Genomic DNA, 14,246 nt, shown 5'->3' with positions numbered 1-14,246 from the left:
GCAGCTTTCCAGCCCCTCTTCCCCAAGCCTGTAGCGCTGCGTGGGGTTGTTGTGGCCGAAGTGCAGGACCCGGCACTTGGCCTTGTTGAATCTCATACAGTTGGCCTCGGCCCATCGATCCATCCAAGATGCAATTAGACAGGGTGCTAGATAATCTCATCTAGGCTCTCTTCTCCACAAAAGGTTGGACCAGATGGTCTTTTGAGGTCCCTTCCAACCTGGGTTGTTCTACGATTCTGTGAACTTGTGGACTGCAGTTAGCTTGCATTTTATCAATTTAGAGAGCAAAGCCAGCCAGATTTGCTCCCCAGTATTCTGTCTGGACATATTTCCAGGTACAGATTTACACACATTAAAGAAATACAAGTGACCTCAATAGCCTTCATTGCAGAACTTGGGGGGGGGGGCGCACGGGTAGCGATCATTCCAGTCACCAAACTATTTCCTCCAATCCAGTGTCAGGAAGGACAAACTACAACTGTGACTCCCCATGCACCAAATTGTAAAGCAGTGCAATGTGCAAGCAGAGAGTGGTATAACATCAAACGGACGCAGCAAGAGCAACTGCTGCATGCAGTTTCATTTCCTCACCTAAGCAGAAAACAGCTGGTTCTGTCAAGGCAATAGTTGCAGCACAGAACAGAGGTGTGGCAGAGTTTGAAATTCTTACTGGTTAGACACCCCAGGGGAGATACCTCGGAGGCACATCTATTTCTAAAGAGCACCGATACGCTCTGGTATTGCTGGTATAGTGAATTAATTTAAGTTTATCACCTTGCACCAATACCACAGGAGCTGGTGAAATAAATTTATTAAAATTCAAAGGTCTGGGCTTTGTTGCGACTCATGTTAAAAAACACCTTGTGGTGGTCCTCTCTTCATTTGTTTCTTCTTGTAATTCGGATGGAACTGAATCCTGAAAGTAATACTAGCATTCCCAGAAATGGCTTGGTTTCCCCCAACGGTACAAACATATAAATACTGTAGCAGATCTTGTACAGAAAATGTGAACGCTTTACCTGTGCACTGTGTCTCTCTCACAACTATGTGGGCTAACAGTGTTGAGAAGAACGGGGAAGAATGATAAAGAGGAAATTCAAAAGTGGGACCTATTTTCAATTACGTGTTACTAGGCATTTATATTTACTTGTCCTCTTATTTAGTCAGCTCAGATCACATAGAGATAATTAGAAACAATCACACAAAATCAATTAACATGAAAGAAAACTCCATAAACAACAAGCACATTAAAATAACATGTAAAGCCGCTGTCATCTACACCCTTTTTCACTAGTGGCAACGCAGCTGAAAATGAGCAAAGGACATTTAGAGATAAGATAGGCTAAAACCAGGCTGGGCAGACACCAACAGAATGAAAAGTGGCTGCTAGAAATCAAGACACCATAATGCTGCCTATTATTGCTTTTCTGAAATTGTTTTTTGAATTCACAAGTCATTCTAGCCTTTCTCCTCTGTCTCTGCCTGGTTTTAGGATGGAGAAACATTGATTTTTACATCAAACATTAACAGAAATTCAGCAGCCTAACATATGGCAATGTTTCAGGACAGACATTCACAATTATGTCAAGAGAATACAACTATTTTACTATGCTGCTGAAAGTCTGAAAAATGTTTGGGTCAATTTTCTTTCATTTTTTAAAAAAATTCAGGCCCTCATCGCTGTCATTCTCAAACTCCAAATTAAAACCAAAGTACTTCCACCATTTACAGCCTTAGAAAATAATTTTAAGTAATTTCTCAAATTTCCAGCTTTTCCAAATATTGCCAGGAATGTCTCACAAAACATACAAATTCATTTATTCTTATATTCAAACATCTTTAAAAGCACTTTTGATCTGAGATCATCTTAGAGTATCATACCCTCAAGAAAAATTGCGGCTTGTTTGGTTTTTTGCCTCCTCCCTTTTTTTCTCCCCTCCAATGCATACAGAATATAGCAGAGCCAAAAAAATAACTTATTTATGCTCGGTACTGTGTGTATTTAAACATGGTCACAAGTGCCAAAATTTTCTTCACTAACACTGGCTCGCATTTGGCACACAAGCTAGAAATAACTATACTTAGTGGCTTTACCTCTATAAATCTTCGAAAGTCTTCTGCATGGCCGAGCTCTTCCCATAAAATTAGACACCAACGCATTTTGTCTTTCTCATTAAAAGGATGCTTGCTGGAGAAAGCACAGGAGGATAAAGATGTGTGTGAACAACCGTCTTGTAGTCACTGGAGATGGGACCTAACCGCATTCTCACAGGCACAAAGAAAGGAATACTTAAAATAACTCAAAAGACTGTTACAAGGAACATCTCCAAACGTTAAGAAAATCTAAGAATAGAATCTACATGCTTACAATAGCACACAGGAAGAAAAACTAGATTTCAATAGATTTTTTTTTTTTAGTTACTTTTACTCTCTTTCCTGAAGAAACACAACTGAACACTTACAAACATTAATTCATTAAAAAGCCTCTAACTTAACATATTCCTACTATGCATTTTGGAAAAATGTTATTAAAATTTTAAAACCTACTATAAAAAAACCAGAAAAATGCTACTTTGAGCTATTATAAACCAGTTTCATTTACTGCAAATACTTGACTGGAATAACTTTGGTTTGATTAGGTTTTGCCCTTTTTTTACAGCCCGTTTTTAAAAATATGAATGCAGAACACCTTTTTTCTGTGCTTTCATACTGCAGTATGCGACTACGAAGATTAAACAAGCTCACTGACTGTACTAAGACAAAAAAAAGATATCAGAAGCACATTCATCAGAAAACTAAACTCACCAACTGTAATACAAGATAACAGCTTGGTTAAAAGTCCACCAGAGGCAGGAGAAGCTGAGCTCAGCGACCAGCTGGGGATGGCAAGCAAAGTAACACGGTACTAAGTTCTCTGCAGTCAAGATAACTCACACTACATAGGCCCCTATCTGGGGGTAGGGGGGAACCCAAACCAAAAACAATCTCTCTTTTTACCTCTGCCTCCCCTATGAAGAGTATTTACATGAGGTATGATCTGATAATATTGTTTCCCTCATTTGTCAGGACAAGCTTCTCACTCGCTGGCATTGAAAAGGCACAAGGTTTTCAAGGTCTCCTGACGGGAGACGAGACCAGCCATTCTCCTTTGATTCCAAAGCCAGATTTGACCTGAACCCAGAAACTCAAATATTAAATGGAAATTCACACAATGCACCATCAGGAGACTGGCCAAACAGGTCTGTAACATAAATTCCGTACATTTCTTGAGAGGTTCTTCAGCACCCTTTATATAACATTCAACTAGCCTTTATGAGACACAAAATACACACAGGTTCCAATTATAACTTTTAGTAAAAACATAAAAAACACTTCAGATACAGCAACAACTATCAAATTCTCCGAGTCATAAAAGCTTTTATGAAAAGCGGTATCTTTTTTTTTTATTATTATTATTTTTTAGAAACACCAACCTGTGACACTGTTTGCATTAGGGACCGTGGACAAGGCTTTACTTTCTGATTAACTCCAGTTCTGTGGCACAAACATCGGCATTGCCAAGAATCAGTGTTCACAACGTGCTAACGGGTATTTTCAGCATGACAAAAATTGAACTTGTTCTGGGCCAGCTTGACACACGGTCAAAAACACTTCAGTGAAGCCAGTTCTGGTGGTGTAATGCCATCTTCTGCTACTCACCACACCCTTCTCGCAGAGGCAAGAGACGAGAATCTGTGCCCGCAAGACAGATAATATAATGGACCATGAACCGGACTAAACCGAAATCAGCTTTACTAGCGGATGCACATCTCTGTTTACCTGTGAACGTCTAAAGTCTTTCCTCTGGAAGTTACAAGGCTGGCACGGAGGGGAGGGGAAGAAAAAAATAACATCTTCAGCCACGAAGCTAGATGAAAAGGGTGGAGTGCCCTCTATCAACAGCCTGAATGTCCCAAGCCACAGCAGGTATTGTTTACAAAAGTCTTTGTGTAGGGTATGCTAAAAGGCTGAAAGCACTGTCTGCACAAGATGCTAAAAGCACTACCTGGCAAAGGATGCAAAACCTGCAAAATAAACCTTTTCCCTCCAAACATGATGAAACTAATACAACAGAACACCATAGGAAATTAAGCCAGCCTACACTAATTGTGTCTGGAATGATAAGAATGTTCTTCCTCTTTCCAATACAGCTTATCATGACATTTGTGGTATGTCCTGAACATCTTCAATTCCTCTTACATACAGGGTTTTGGAAGAAAGAGTTGGGATTAAAAATACTTAGAGCCTCAAAGGGAAAGCCTTCCTCACAGAATCGGCTTGGGTTTGATCAAGTGGATCAAAGGAAGAGCATTTTGTTCCTTTAAAATTATCCTGTACCATATATTCTAATATACATACCTAACTTGGTCGATTTTCAGCAATGCCTTGCAACCGTCACCATAAAAATCTGTAACAAAGGCAACTTTACAGGACCGCATCGCAACTGCTGGTTTTCTAGAGCTCTGCCAGGTAACATTGTGGTGAAAAATGATAGCTCCAGGAAAGGCCGTACTCGGATAACATTCAGAAAAGAAAACCCCACACAACTTTCTGCAAGCTAAAGGATTCATTCGTAAAAAGGGGGCACTGAGTCAAAACTGAAAATGCAACCTTTGGCAAAGAAAGCATGTGTTGTACTTAGTACCAGAATCATCTTTTTACTGTCTTCCAAGACAAATGCATGCTAAAGGCACAGTGCTCACCAGCTAATGTAACAAGCCTGAATTCTCCTGAAAGCTTCTAAGGAAACACAAGCCCTTAAAAATCAGACTTCCAGAGCATGTCTTGGAATTGCTTTAATAAACAAAAGCTCATTCAAATGCAAACCTTAAAGCTGAAGTGGAGGAAAAAAAAAAATAATTTTCTTTCTGATGTGAGAAATGGATTGTTCTGGTTTGTTTGGTTTTTTTTTTTTTACACTCTTACGCCTGCTACAAAAAAAAACCAACCGAAGAATCATCAAAAACAAACCTTCATCAGTTAACCAAAAACTGTAAAGCTACTTAGAAACACTGAAACAGGAGATCCATTACTTTTTATGTGTCAGGGATAAAAAAAATAAATAAAAAATGAAGGAGTGTGGTCCATTTCTCAATTTCACTGTGCCAAGATAGGCCTGAATCATTACACTGTGGCTATGTTTATACTGAAACTTCCCCCCCCACTGCTCAAAACTTGGACTTCCACACCCAGTAGGCAACATTTTTTTTAAGTACATTCCAAGCTTCCCTCAAACAGTTCCAGTCAAAACATCACCAGATTTTAATTCCGTCAAGAATGCGAGCATCTCATTAAAGGACTGCCTAATTATAGGTAACGTGCCCAGACCACAGATTCTGCGGCATCTTTATACGGAGGACTATTCAGAAGTAACACCACCAACTTTTCTCAAAATTTCTAAAATCTCTGCGTATTCAGTGTTATAGCGAAGAATTATGCTGTGTCTCCTCAACTAATTAACAGAGCTTGAAAAAAAAAAATAAAAAATGAACTCACAATACTCACTAGTGGTGAGAAAGATCAACCCAAGAGGAAAGAAAATATCATCAACTCCTAAGAAAATTGCAAGCTTTAAAGAAAAAAATTAAGCCTCTAGATCTACTAGTTGCACAAGGAAAGCCTTTTCAAGTGTGAGCCAAACCCAGACTAAAACAATATTGTGCATACAGTTTTCAAGAGTTTTTCTCATTCTTCTGCTGTCTTCCACTTTGCCAGGTTACAGAATTCAGAACCTGTAAGCACAGAAAATCACTCTGCTCCTACTTAAATAAAGCCCCGAACACCAGAGGCGAGCATCACGTCTGCTGAATAGAGTGAATGACCTTGGAGGAAAAAGGAAAGGTGGCAATGAAGGACAAATTTCTGAGCGGTATAAAGGAAAAAAAGATGATCTCCTTATGAAAACCTCCCAGCAACTTCAGAGAGGAAGTTCTGACCAGGAATTTAAAAAAAAAAAAGCCTTATCAGATACCCACTAGCCAGAGGCAAACACGCTCTGGAGCCCAATACAGGGTTCAAGAATACCCGAACAAATTTCATTCCCTACAGCTGGAGACTGGAAAGAACAGGAAGAAAGGTAAACTCCTCACTACCACTTTGCCTCAGGACAGGAAAAGTAAAGCTTTCTCATAATTTTTCAGAATCTCTTATGGCATCCTAATATATATGGCTATATACATATATAAATACATATTCTTTTACCGTTTTCTTTTCCAGTTACTTATCCTTCTGCAGCGCTACCCATACTGTGGCGAGACTTTTCCCTAACACACTATCTGTTAAGTGATCTGCGTTGTAGCTGCTATATTAGATTTGCTGTATTTAAAATTGGAACTGCAGTTAGTTTCTACTTCAGTAGCTTGACTCGCAGCCAAAGTTGCCGTAAACCTTATCACGAACCTACCAACATAATCAGTGAGATTACAGAAGTGTAGTCAAATTCCACCAGAGAGTACAAAGTATATTCATAGCAAAAGGTTACATGCAACTTTATTAAGTGGAGCATAATTCAATACATAAAATGACATGTTAAAACTAGCAGCAACTAGCTATCTACAGATACATATTCATTCATACTTTTACTTTCTTTTTGTTTTTTAAGTATCAGTACTGTTCACTCAGGCTTGTTATGACAGGCATGAGACACCAAGTTAGAGACGTCGAAGAAGTACTCTGTCCTCATACTGGGCACGTAAACACAAATCCCCAGTAAGTTCCTTCTTTCCTCACCCATATACTCCACATCTAACCTGCTACGTCTCAGCGGAGCAGAAGCAAGTGACAGCTGAGCTGACAGGGCAGCAGCATCTGCAACCAGAAAGGGCTCAAATTGTTAAGGAAGACCCACAAGAAGATCTCCCCACTTCGCAAGCAAACACAGAGGCTTAACAAACCTAGCAGGGGTAAGCGGTACAGCTGAATGTTAAATGCAAAAGCATCTCGGAAATAGAGGTGATGCCCAAGAACTAATTAAAATTCACAAGCTCAGAACTAGATAAAGGACGGACTACAGAAGAGATGAAATTTTTTTGGTTTTCCTCCCAGATACGAGTTGACAAACTGGAAGGAGGGAACAATCTTCAGAGGGCAGAGCGTTGGATGAGAGGATGGAAGATAGAAAATACCACACAAAGGCAAGGCAGCAGAAGGAGAAAGGCAAATGAGACAGAAATAGAATGAGAGGAGAATGTAGCTTTAAAAAAAAAAAGTTGAATGAATTTATAGGATACATTACACTGCGATACATGCTAGACTGAACAATGAGAAGGTATTTTAAATAAGAAAAAGGAAGGAGGGAGAAACCACAAGGACAGAAGAGGGAAAGAAACAGAAGGAGGTATCTGTACATGTATTTGCATCCGTATCAGGAGCACACGAAAATTATGAGCCTATGATTTTGGCAATTCCTTTTACACTATGAATTTAGTTGAAAGCGATGAAAAACTAAATTCGGGACCCAACAAATGAAAGGACTGTATTGCTATTCCATTTCAGCCAGAAATCATGCAATCTTTACATCTATTTTCCACACACTGTACAGTAAACCGACTTAAAATGATGAAGCAACATAGGATCAACACATTCAGACAGCAGAAAATTAGCTAAGACTTAAATAAGGCGGCCTTTCCAGCTCTGTAATTCACAAAGCAGCAGCTGTGCCTTCTACGGGAGCATTAGGCTGCGGTTACACAGTGACTTTAATCCCACGTGAACCTGGGCCGCTGCTGCAGAGTCTTGCTTTTCCTCTCCTTTCTCAGGTACTCGTTCCTCCTACCTCTCATGCTAGCAGCGGCACTTGCGCAGCCATGCAGCAAGCTGGATCAGGGAAGGATTTATCCAAAAATTATCACTTTGTGGGAGAAAAGTCGGGAAGGTTTGATTTCAGGTGGGTAAATTCCCTAATCCACGTGGCTCACCCACCTTGTGCTCCTACAGGGAGACAGTAGAAATAGCTGGCAAGTGGAGCCGGCTCTTCAGCGGCTGTCCAGACTTCAGAACATATTAAAACAGCCATGTAACCACAACCTCATTCTCGCTGGCAAAACATGAAAGCCGAGAAGTTTTAAAAAAGACATTTTAGAATACATTAGCAAAAACTGTAAAGGCATATAAAGTTCTTTTGAAAAGCAGGCCTTGAGATAACGTTCAGGGTAAAGCAATTATCACCTAGCAAGTTTACAAAGTCTATAGCATATAAATACAAGAAATACCAAGTTGAATTAAGATGGGGATCAGAGTTCTTCACAATTTTGCAGACACGTGCACACACACAAAAGGAAAGTATGCTTATGTCCCAGCAAACTAAGGACAATTTCAGACCACTACACGTGACTTCTTTACTACCACCAATCAAACAAGGCAATCTTTAAAACCAAACTAAAATACATGAAAATTGCCAACACCTCTGATAAATTCAGCCATTCATAATCCAGTTGGCCCCCAGGGAAAAAAAACCAAAACAAAACAAAAAGAACTTGCTGCCTAAAAGCAACCAGGTAACAACAGAGTGAAGAAGTACTTCTAGCCATAGAGAAACTTTGAAGGATTTCTGGTTCATAGCAACAAAGCCTACGTTTACATTTCAGGGGGAAAAACTTCTTTCTCCATCACGGTTGCAGAAAGACAATCTTTTTATAGTAATGCCAGCGCGGATCTACCATGTGAAAGGATATGGTAGCTTTAGTGAGCTACAGAAGATAAACACATGTCATGCCTAAAACTGAGCCAATGATCCTAAAAGCATCCTGAATCACTTGTTCCACAAATTCCCTAGTCACCGAGTATGAAGAAATGTAACAGGAAGAGCCAAATAGAGCTTATAAACACAGAAACGTATTTTTAAACCTATTTGCTAACACATTTCAAAACATATTTTTTATTATAGTCTTGTCAAGTCATAAAAAGATACTTCAGCTTTACTGCTACTAAGCTTCCAGAGAGAAGAGAAACACAACACAGTTTGTAAGACTGCAATGGATATTTGATTTTTTTTTTTAATAGATATTAAAATTTTACATTGCGTCAAAAGTCATCCAACTCCCAGGAAAGCTTTCCACTCAACTACCAGGACATAGCTTTGTCAAGTCCTGGGTATGCTTTCCACAAGCAAAAAATGCTGCCTTTTCTTCCCAGCCTGCAGGACCTGAATCTACATCCTTGCATACAAAACACTATCATCACTCAAAAAGAAGACATATTTTAGATTTAAATAAACATGGTGGGTTTGTTTATGTACAGCCCTCAAGGAGATTAAGTATCTGCGAGGGGCTGGAGAAAAGGTAGTTACACCTATATGCCTCAACCCTGACCAAGAAGAATCCCGTTTGGAATAAACAGTAGTTCAGTCTTCATCCTCTCCAAATGACATAGTTTAGGCCTTCAAACTACAAACATTTAAAGCAGTGCTCGGTTTTGCATAAAGATATCAAAGCTATTGGAATGGCAAGTATGCTTATGACCTGGTAGGCTGCCAAAAATCATCTGCTAATATACCAGACAACAGATGTATTCTGCTAGAACTCATAAGAGAACTTTCTGATCTTTTCCTTTTATCACTTCTTTTTAGTTGTATGCAAAACTGAAGTGATAGAAAAAATATAATTAGAGTTTTAAATCCTATACAAATACTATGGTTTGTAAGTATTGCATACATGATTTGAATGCTTGCATTTATATGCTAACAAATACAGTAATTATTTGTAATAATTTAACATTTTTAAAAAAGCATTCTTAATCACTAGCTTGCAAGCCACACGTTCAGAATGTCTTGTTGCCACTGCAGCAGTTAAGTTTGTAGAATTCAGAGCAGCATAATACAAGAGTACAAAGTTGTACTCTTGCAGTGCCTGAAAGCTTCAACAGTGCTACGGAAGGACCCGAACTCTCCCAGGTCTTGATAAACAAACAGCATTCAGTTAAAATTTAATACTTTTGGATAACAGCAGGGTGCTTTCTATAAAAATAATCCAGAGACAAAAAGATCCTGTGTGTGGTTCCAGTGAGCATTGCTTTCTGGAACACACACTCCGGAATCACGGTGGCTGCATATCCTGAATACAGTCATAAATACACAACTAATGGGATGACGAGGTTGACACCCAACTTCTCACATGAGTGTCACGCGCTGACCGACGCAGTAGCAAGAGAACCAAGTCTTCAAAGCCCAGGTCCTCCTTCACAGCTAGATGCGATTAAAGGGCCTCTGCATCACAAACCAAGATCGGGGTTTTTTCAGCAAATGTTTTTAAGCAAAAATTCTCTTGTTCCCTCTTACTCTGTTATCTGATATTTGAACAAATCATTGACACGATGGAGCTGTCATATCCTATCACATCATTCCATGTTTAAAGAATGTTTAATCTGTAAATCCACGCAGTGATTCTGCAAACGCAGATTGCTTGCAACAAGAATGCTGAACAGAGACTATGTACTTTCAGTGACCATTACTGAATTAAATATATTAACCCAGTTTCTTGATCCATAACATTAAAATTTACAAATTAAATTAACTGTAGAAATCAAATTACATTAAAGAAAAATATTTTAAGTCGGCATTTTCACATGTTTTCCTGGGTTTGTATCCACAGGCTAATAACACTTATGACATCTTACAGCAGAATACAGACTGAAGTGATTATAAGCTCCTGAAAAATAGGAAATGCTAACAAAACCTGGACTAGAGCAGCAGTACCTGGCCTAGATGTTCTAAAAATAAGTTTCTATCTAGTGAGAAAAAATTCCTTGGATCAGCCCGTTACTTACTACTCAGCATTTGCTAGTTAAACACTGCACAGCCACTAAATTTAATCTAAGGAAATGAACGCTGTGATCTTTCCCCCACAAAAAAGTGTTTCAACACCCACAGAAGAAAAACAGGGGAGAGAAAGCTCAAGCCTCGACATTCTGATTTATGAAAAGAGGACACTGTGAGAGTGAGACAAACAGCACGCCATCTGTCAAAGTTAACACATTTGTATTTTATATACAAATATAAAGCAAGAAATCTCATTTAAACAATTAACAGGTGGACTATACACTGCCAAAAAGAGCAGGACAGCAGTGGACTTACTGCTGAGTATTTTACAGAAGAACCATCCTAGAAATTGATCCTCTCCAAATGGAATGATTAATCCTCCTTATAATGCCAGGTATCCACTCCCACCGTATTTTGTTAAAAGCAAACTTTTAACTTCAAGAGAAGTGATCACATTAGGTAAAATGAATAATAAAACCCCCACAATTGATGTCATGTCGCTTTTCCCTACTGATCTTAACCTGTGCAGAGTTTTAAATTATAAGAAGATACTTACATTTATAAGTTTCTGGTAAAAAATACAATGTATTTAAAAGTGCTGTTCAAAGCTATCTCTAGCGAGACGTAAATCATCAGTGGTTTTAAAATATGTTAATAATTTTAGCAGCACCTGACAACTGGTAAATCGAAGTCTTAGTCTATTATATAGAGAAATATTGCTGAAAAGACCAATGCTTTTTGTATGTTGTTTGTGACTTTTTTTTTTTTAACATTTCCCCCATTGAAGAGAAGAAAAAATGGTTTGCATTGTGTTAGCTCCAGTTATAATTTCCAGCTGTGTCAAAACTTTAACAGCCTAAAAGCAGGAAATCCAAAGAGGAAATTCCATCGTCAGTTCCTGAAGTTTTGTAGCTCAAATGTTCTTCCAAAAACTGGATCTTAAAGGAATTTTGGTAGCATTTTCTGTAACCTTACCTGATATCTTCAAGTAGCTCACATTCTGCCTGATGCTTGGCCTGAAGTTTTGTCATCTGCTCAACCTGAATGTTCTTTAGCTCTTGTGTAACTTTCACCTACAAAAAAACCACAGACCACATATATTTTCTGTAGAGTTTAAGTCAAATTTCAACAACAGAAAACACAATTCATGTCCTTCATCTACTTTGAAATTGCACACTTCAGTGGAAAATTCGAACACAGAGTCAAGAGTGCAGTTTAACCCTACACAACATTCATAAAGGCTGATTTCAATGAGTGCTGTCACCCCAGTAGGCTTACACTGCACATGGCAAGAACCTCATGCTTATGCCCAACCATTAATGAAAGTGCAATTTTATTCCAAAACCTGGGAGGGTAGCTTGCGTGCAACAAAAGAGTTTTGCCTACCAAAAAAGGGGGGGTGGGGTGGGGGGTGGGGTGGGGGAATGTTAGTGTATACATTTAGCACTTCAGTGCAAGTCACACAATTTTGAAATTTATTAAACTGTAATTTTGAAATTTATTAAACTGTCCTACAACTGCTATCATCTAAAGATAGCTTAAACATCAAGTTGTTTTTTGACTGTCCACCAGAGCAAAAGAGCCCTCTATAAAAGGCTTCAGAAGGTTGGCCTTAACGTTTTTTAGTATTGGTGTAATTTTCCTTTGAACCTTGTGATCAGAAAGCTAAAATTTCAATACTTTGGGAACCTATTTGATAACTGGCAGGTAGCACCATAGGCACAGGTATCAGGAATGATTTGATTTTGGAAGGGAACCTTGGGCTTGTTTTGTTCTTGTTTTTATAAAACAAGAGGTCTTGGCATTTAAGCCCTCTAGTGATGACAGGGAATCCATGTATCGGCCTAAAAAAAATGATCACCAGCATATCTGAAGACATTATGCATTCATGAGGACAGAAATGCCGAACAGTTACTGTAATGGGGGAAGAGAGATGAAAAATTCAGAGAGGAATAAGACACAGATCTCCCTCTTCTTCACTAGCCAGGCAAAAAAAAATCTAGATCTCACCAGCTAGCAAAAGCCTCCTCAATTTTAACTCCGAAAACAATCCCCCAGCAACAAGCACCCTTTAATCACAACATTATATAAAGATAAGTTTTTCATGATACCAAAAAAAAAACCCCACATGTATGCCCCTGACTTCAAGCAGAAAAAGTGTCTATTTTTAACGTGAACTTTTAGCATTTTCGTTTTTATCTGTATATGAAAAAAACCCTACTCAAAATAAATAAACCCACACAAGATGACCCGCGTAATGGAAATAATCTCAAATGAAATAATATAGGCAAAGAATGACACACATGTAATATAAATAAGCCGCCAAACGCAAACTAAAATAGAAATAAGAACTGTTTAACAAAAGCAGAGTCCAGCCGCAAAACGAGAGGTCGAGAGGCAGGAATGAGCCAAGGAGGTATCTTCACTGCAGCTGCCTGCCAGGGCTACTGGGGAGCTCGGGGGATGACAAGGGATTTCTGTTTACGCTCCCTCTCAAGTCTTCCTCCCCTCCCCATCTCTCCTAGTCACTATTATACGGTTCACACAGCAAACCCCTGCAATCTCCTCTCCTCACCCAGAAATCTCAACATCACATAGGAAATCTCAAACATCTACGGCGTGCTACGACAATCAGACTGTAAATGATTACAGCCCAAACCACCCTAATCGGGCAGCATCGTAAAGAATATATAACACCCACAAATCTCAAAACCACAAAACTCCCTTCCACAGTGCCTGCAAAGGAGCAGCCTCTCCCTCCTGAGACCCGCTTCACCGTCTCTAGCTCCCCCTTTCTCCCCGCACACCGACCATTGCATACAACCCTCAAAACAACTAACTAATAAATCTCCATGTATCAGTACTTAAACGTAGCTCAACACCCCACTACAGCTCAAGTCTCCCAGATAACAACCTGTCTAGGCAGACAAGCCAGGCTAGGAACAGCCTTTTTTTCCAAATCTACATCCCTTCTTACGTCTTTTCCCACACCAGCCCCCCCTAATGCAAAGCACCCCATATTCCCCTGGACGGCACGGACACAAAAAAGCCTCCCTGCTGCATTTGCAGATTGTTCCCATCACACATATGTTGCACATTTTTGGCTGCCCCCGTTCGCCCACGCTCCTGATACATGCCGGGATAGCCTGCATCCTTGCATCAACTCCAGACGTGACCTTCTGCTCCAAGACAACCAACCCATCGCTGTTGGTATCAACCCACCATAGTCCCCAAATGCAGCTGAGCCCCCAAAATACAGCCAGCAGCACCCCACGACCAGTGCAGACTGTCTCAACACCTCCATGCAGCCAAGCCCTCTGCAATCATTGACCCCCTTCCAGCCCTGCCCAGCCATTGCTCTCCTTCATTTGGAGAACCTCCATTGGGTATAGGGGTGGCCCAGCCACGGTCACCCCAATACCCACTGACCAAACACTGCCCCCCCCCCCCCCCC

General features: G+C 39.7%; 1 protein-coding gene across 1 annotated transcript in view; it reads right to left on the bottom strand.

Annotated features, from left to right (window-relative positions):
* Nucleotides 1-11,859, bottom strand: part of FCHSD2 (FCH and double SH3 domains 2) — a 177,232-nt gene extending 165,373 nt beyond the window's left edge. The window contains exon 1 of the mRNA XM_009286111.2: nt 11,768-11,859. Within this exon, the coding sequence (XP_009284386.1) occupies nt 11,768-11,823 (56 nt within the window). The 5' untranslated portion in view covers nt 11,824-11,859. The remainder of the gene's footprint in view (nt 1-11,767) is intronic.
* Nucleotides 11,860-14,246: the final 2,387 nt, after the last annotated feature.

Source organism: Aptenodytes forsteri, unplaced genomic scaffold (assembly GCF_000699145.1).
Source record: "Aptenodytes forsteri isolate BGI_AS27 unplaced genomic scaffold, ASM69914v1 Scaffold231, whole genome shotgun sequence".
Taxonomy (NCBI): domain Eukaryota; kingdom Metazoa; phylum Chordata; class Aves; order Sphenisciformes; family Spheniscidae; genus Aptenodytes; species Aptenodytes forsteri.
Note: the sequence above shows the minus strand (reverse complement) of the source record. Positions and strands in the feature narration are given on the sequence as shown.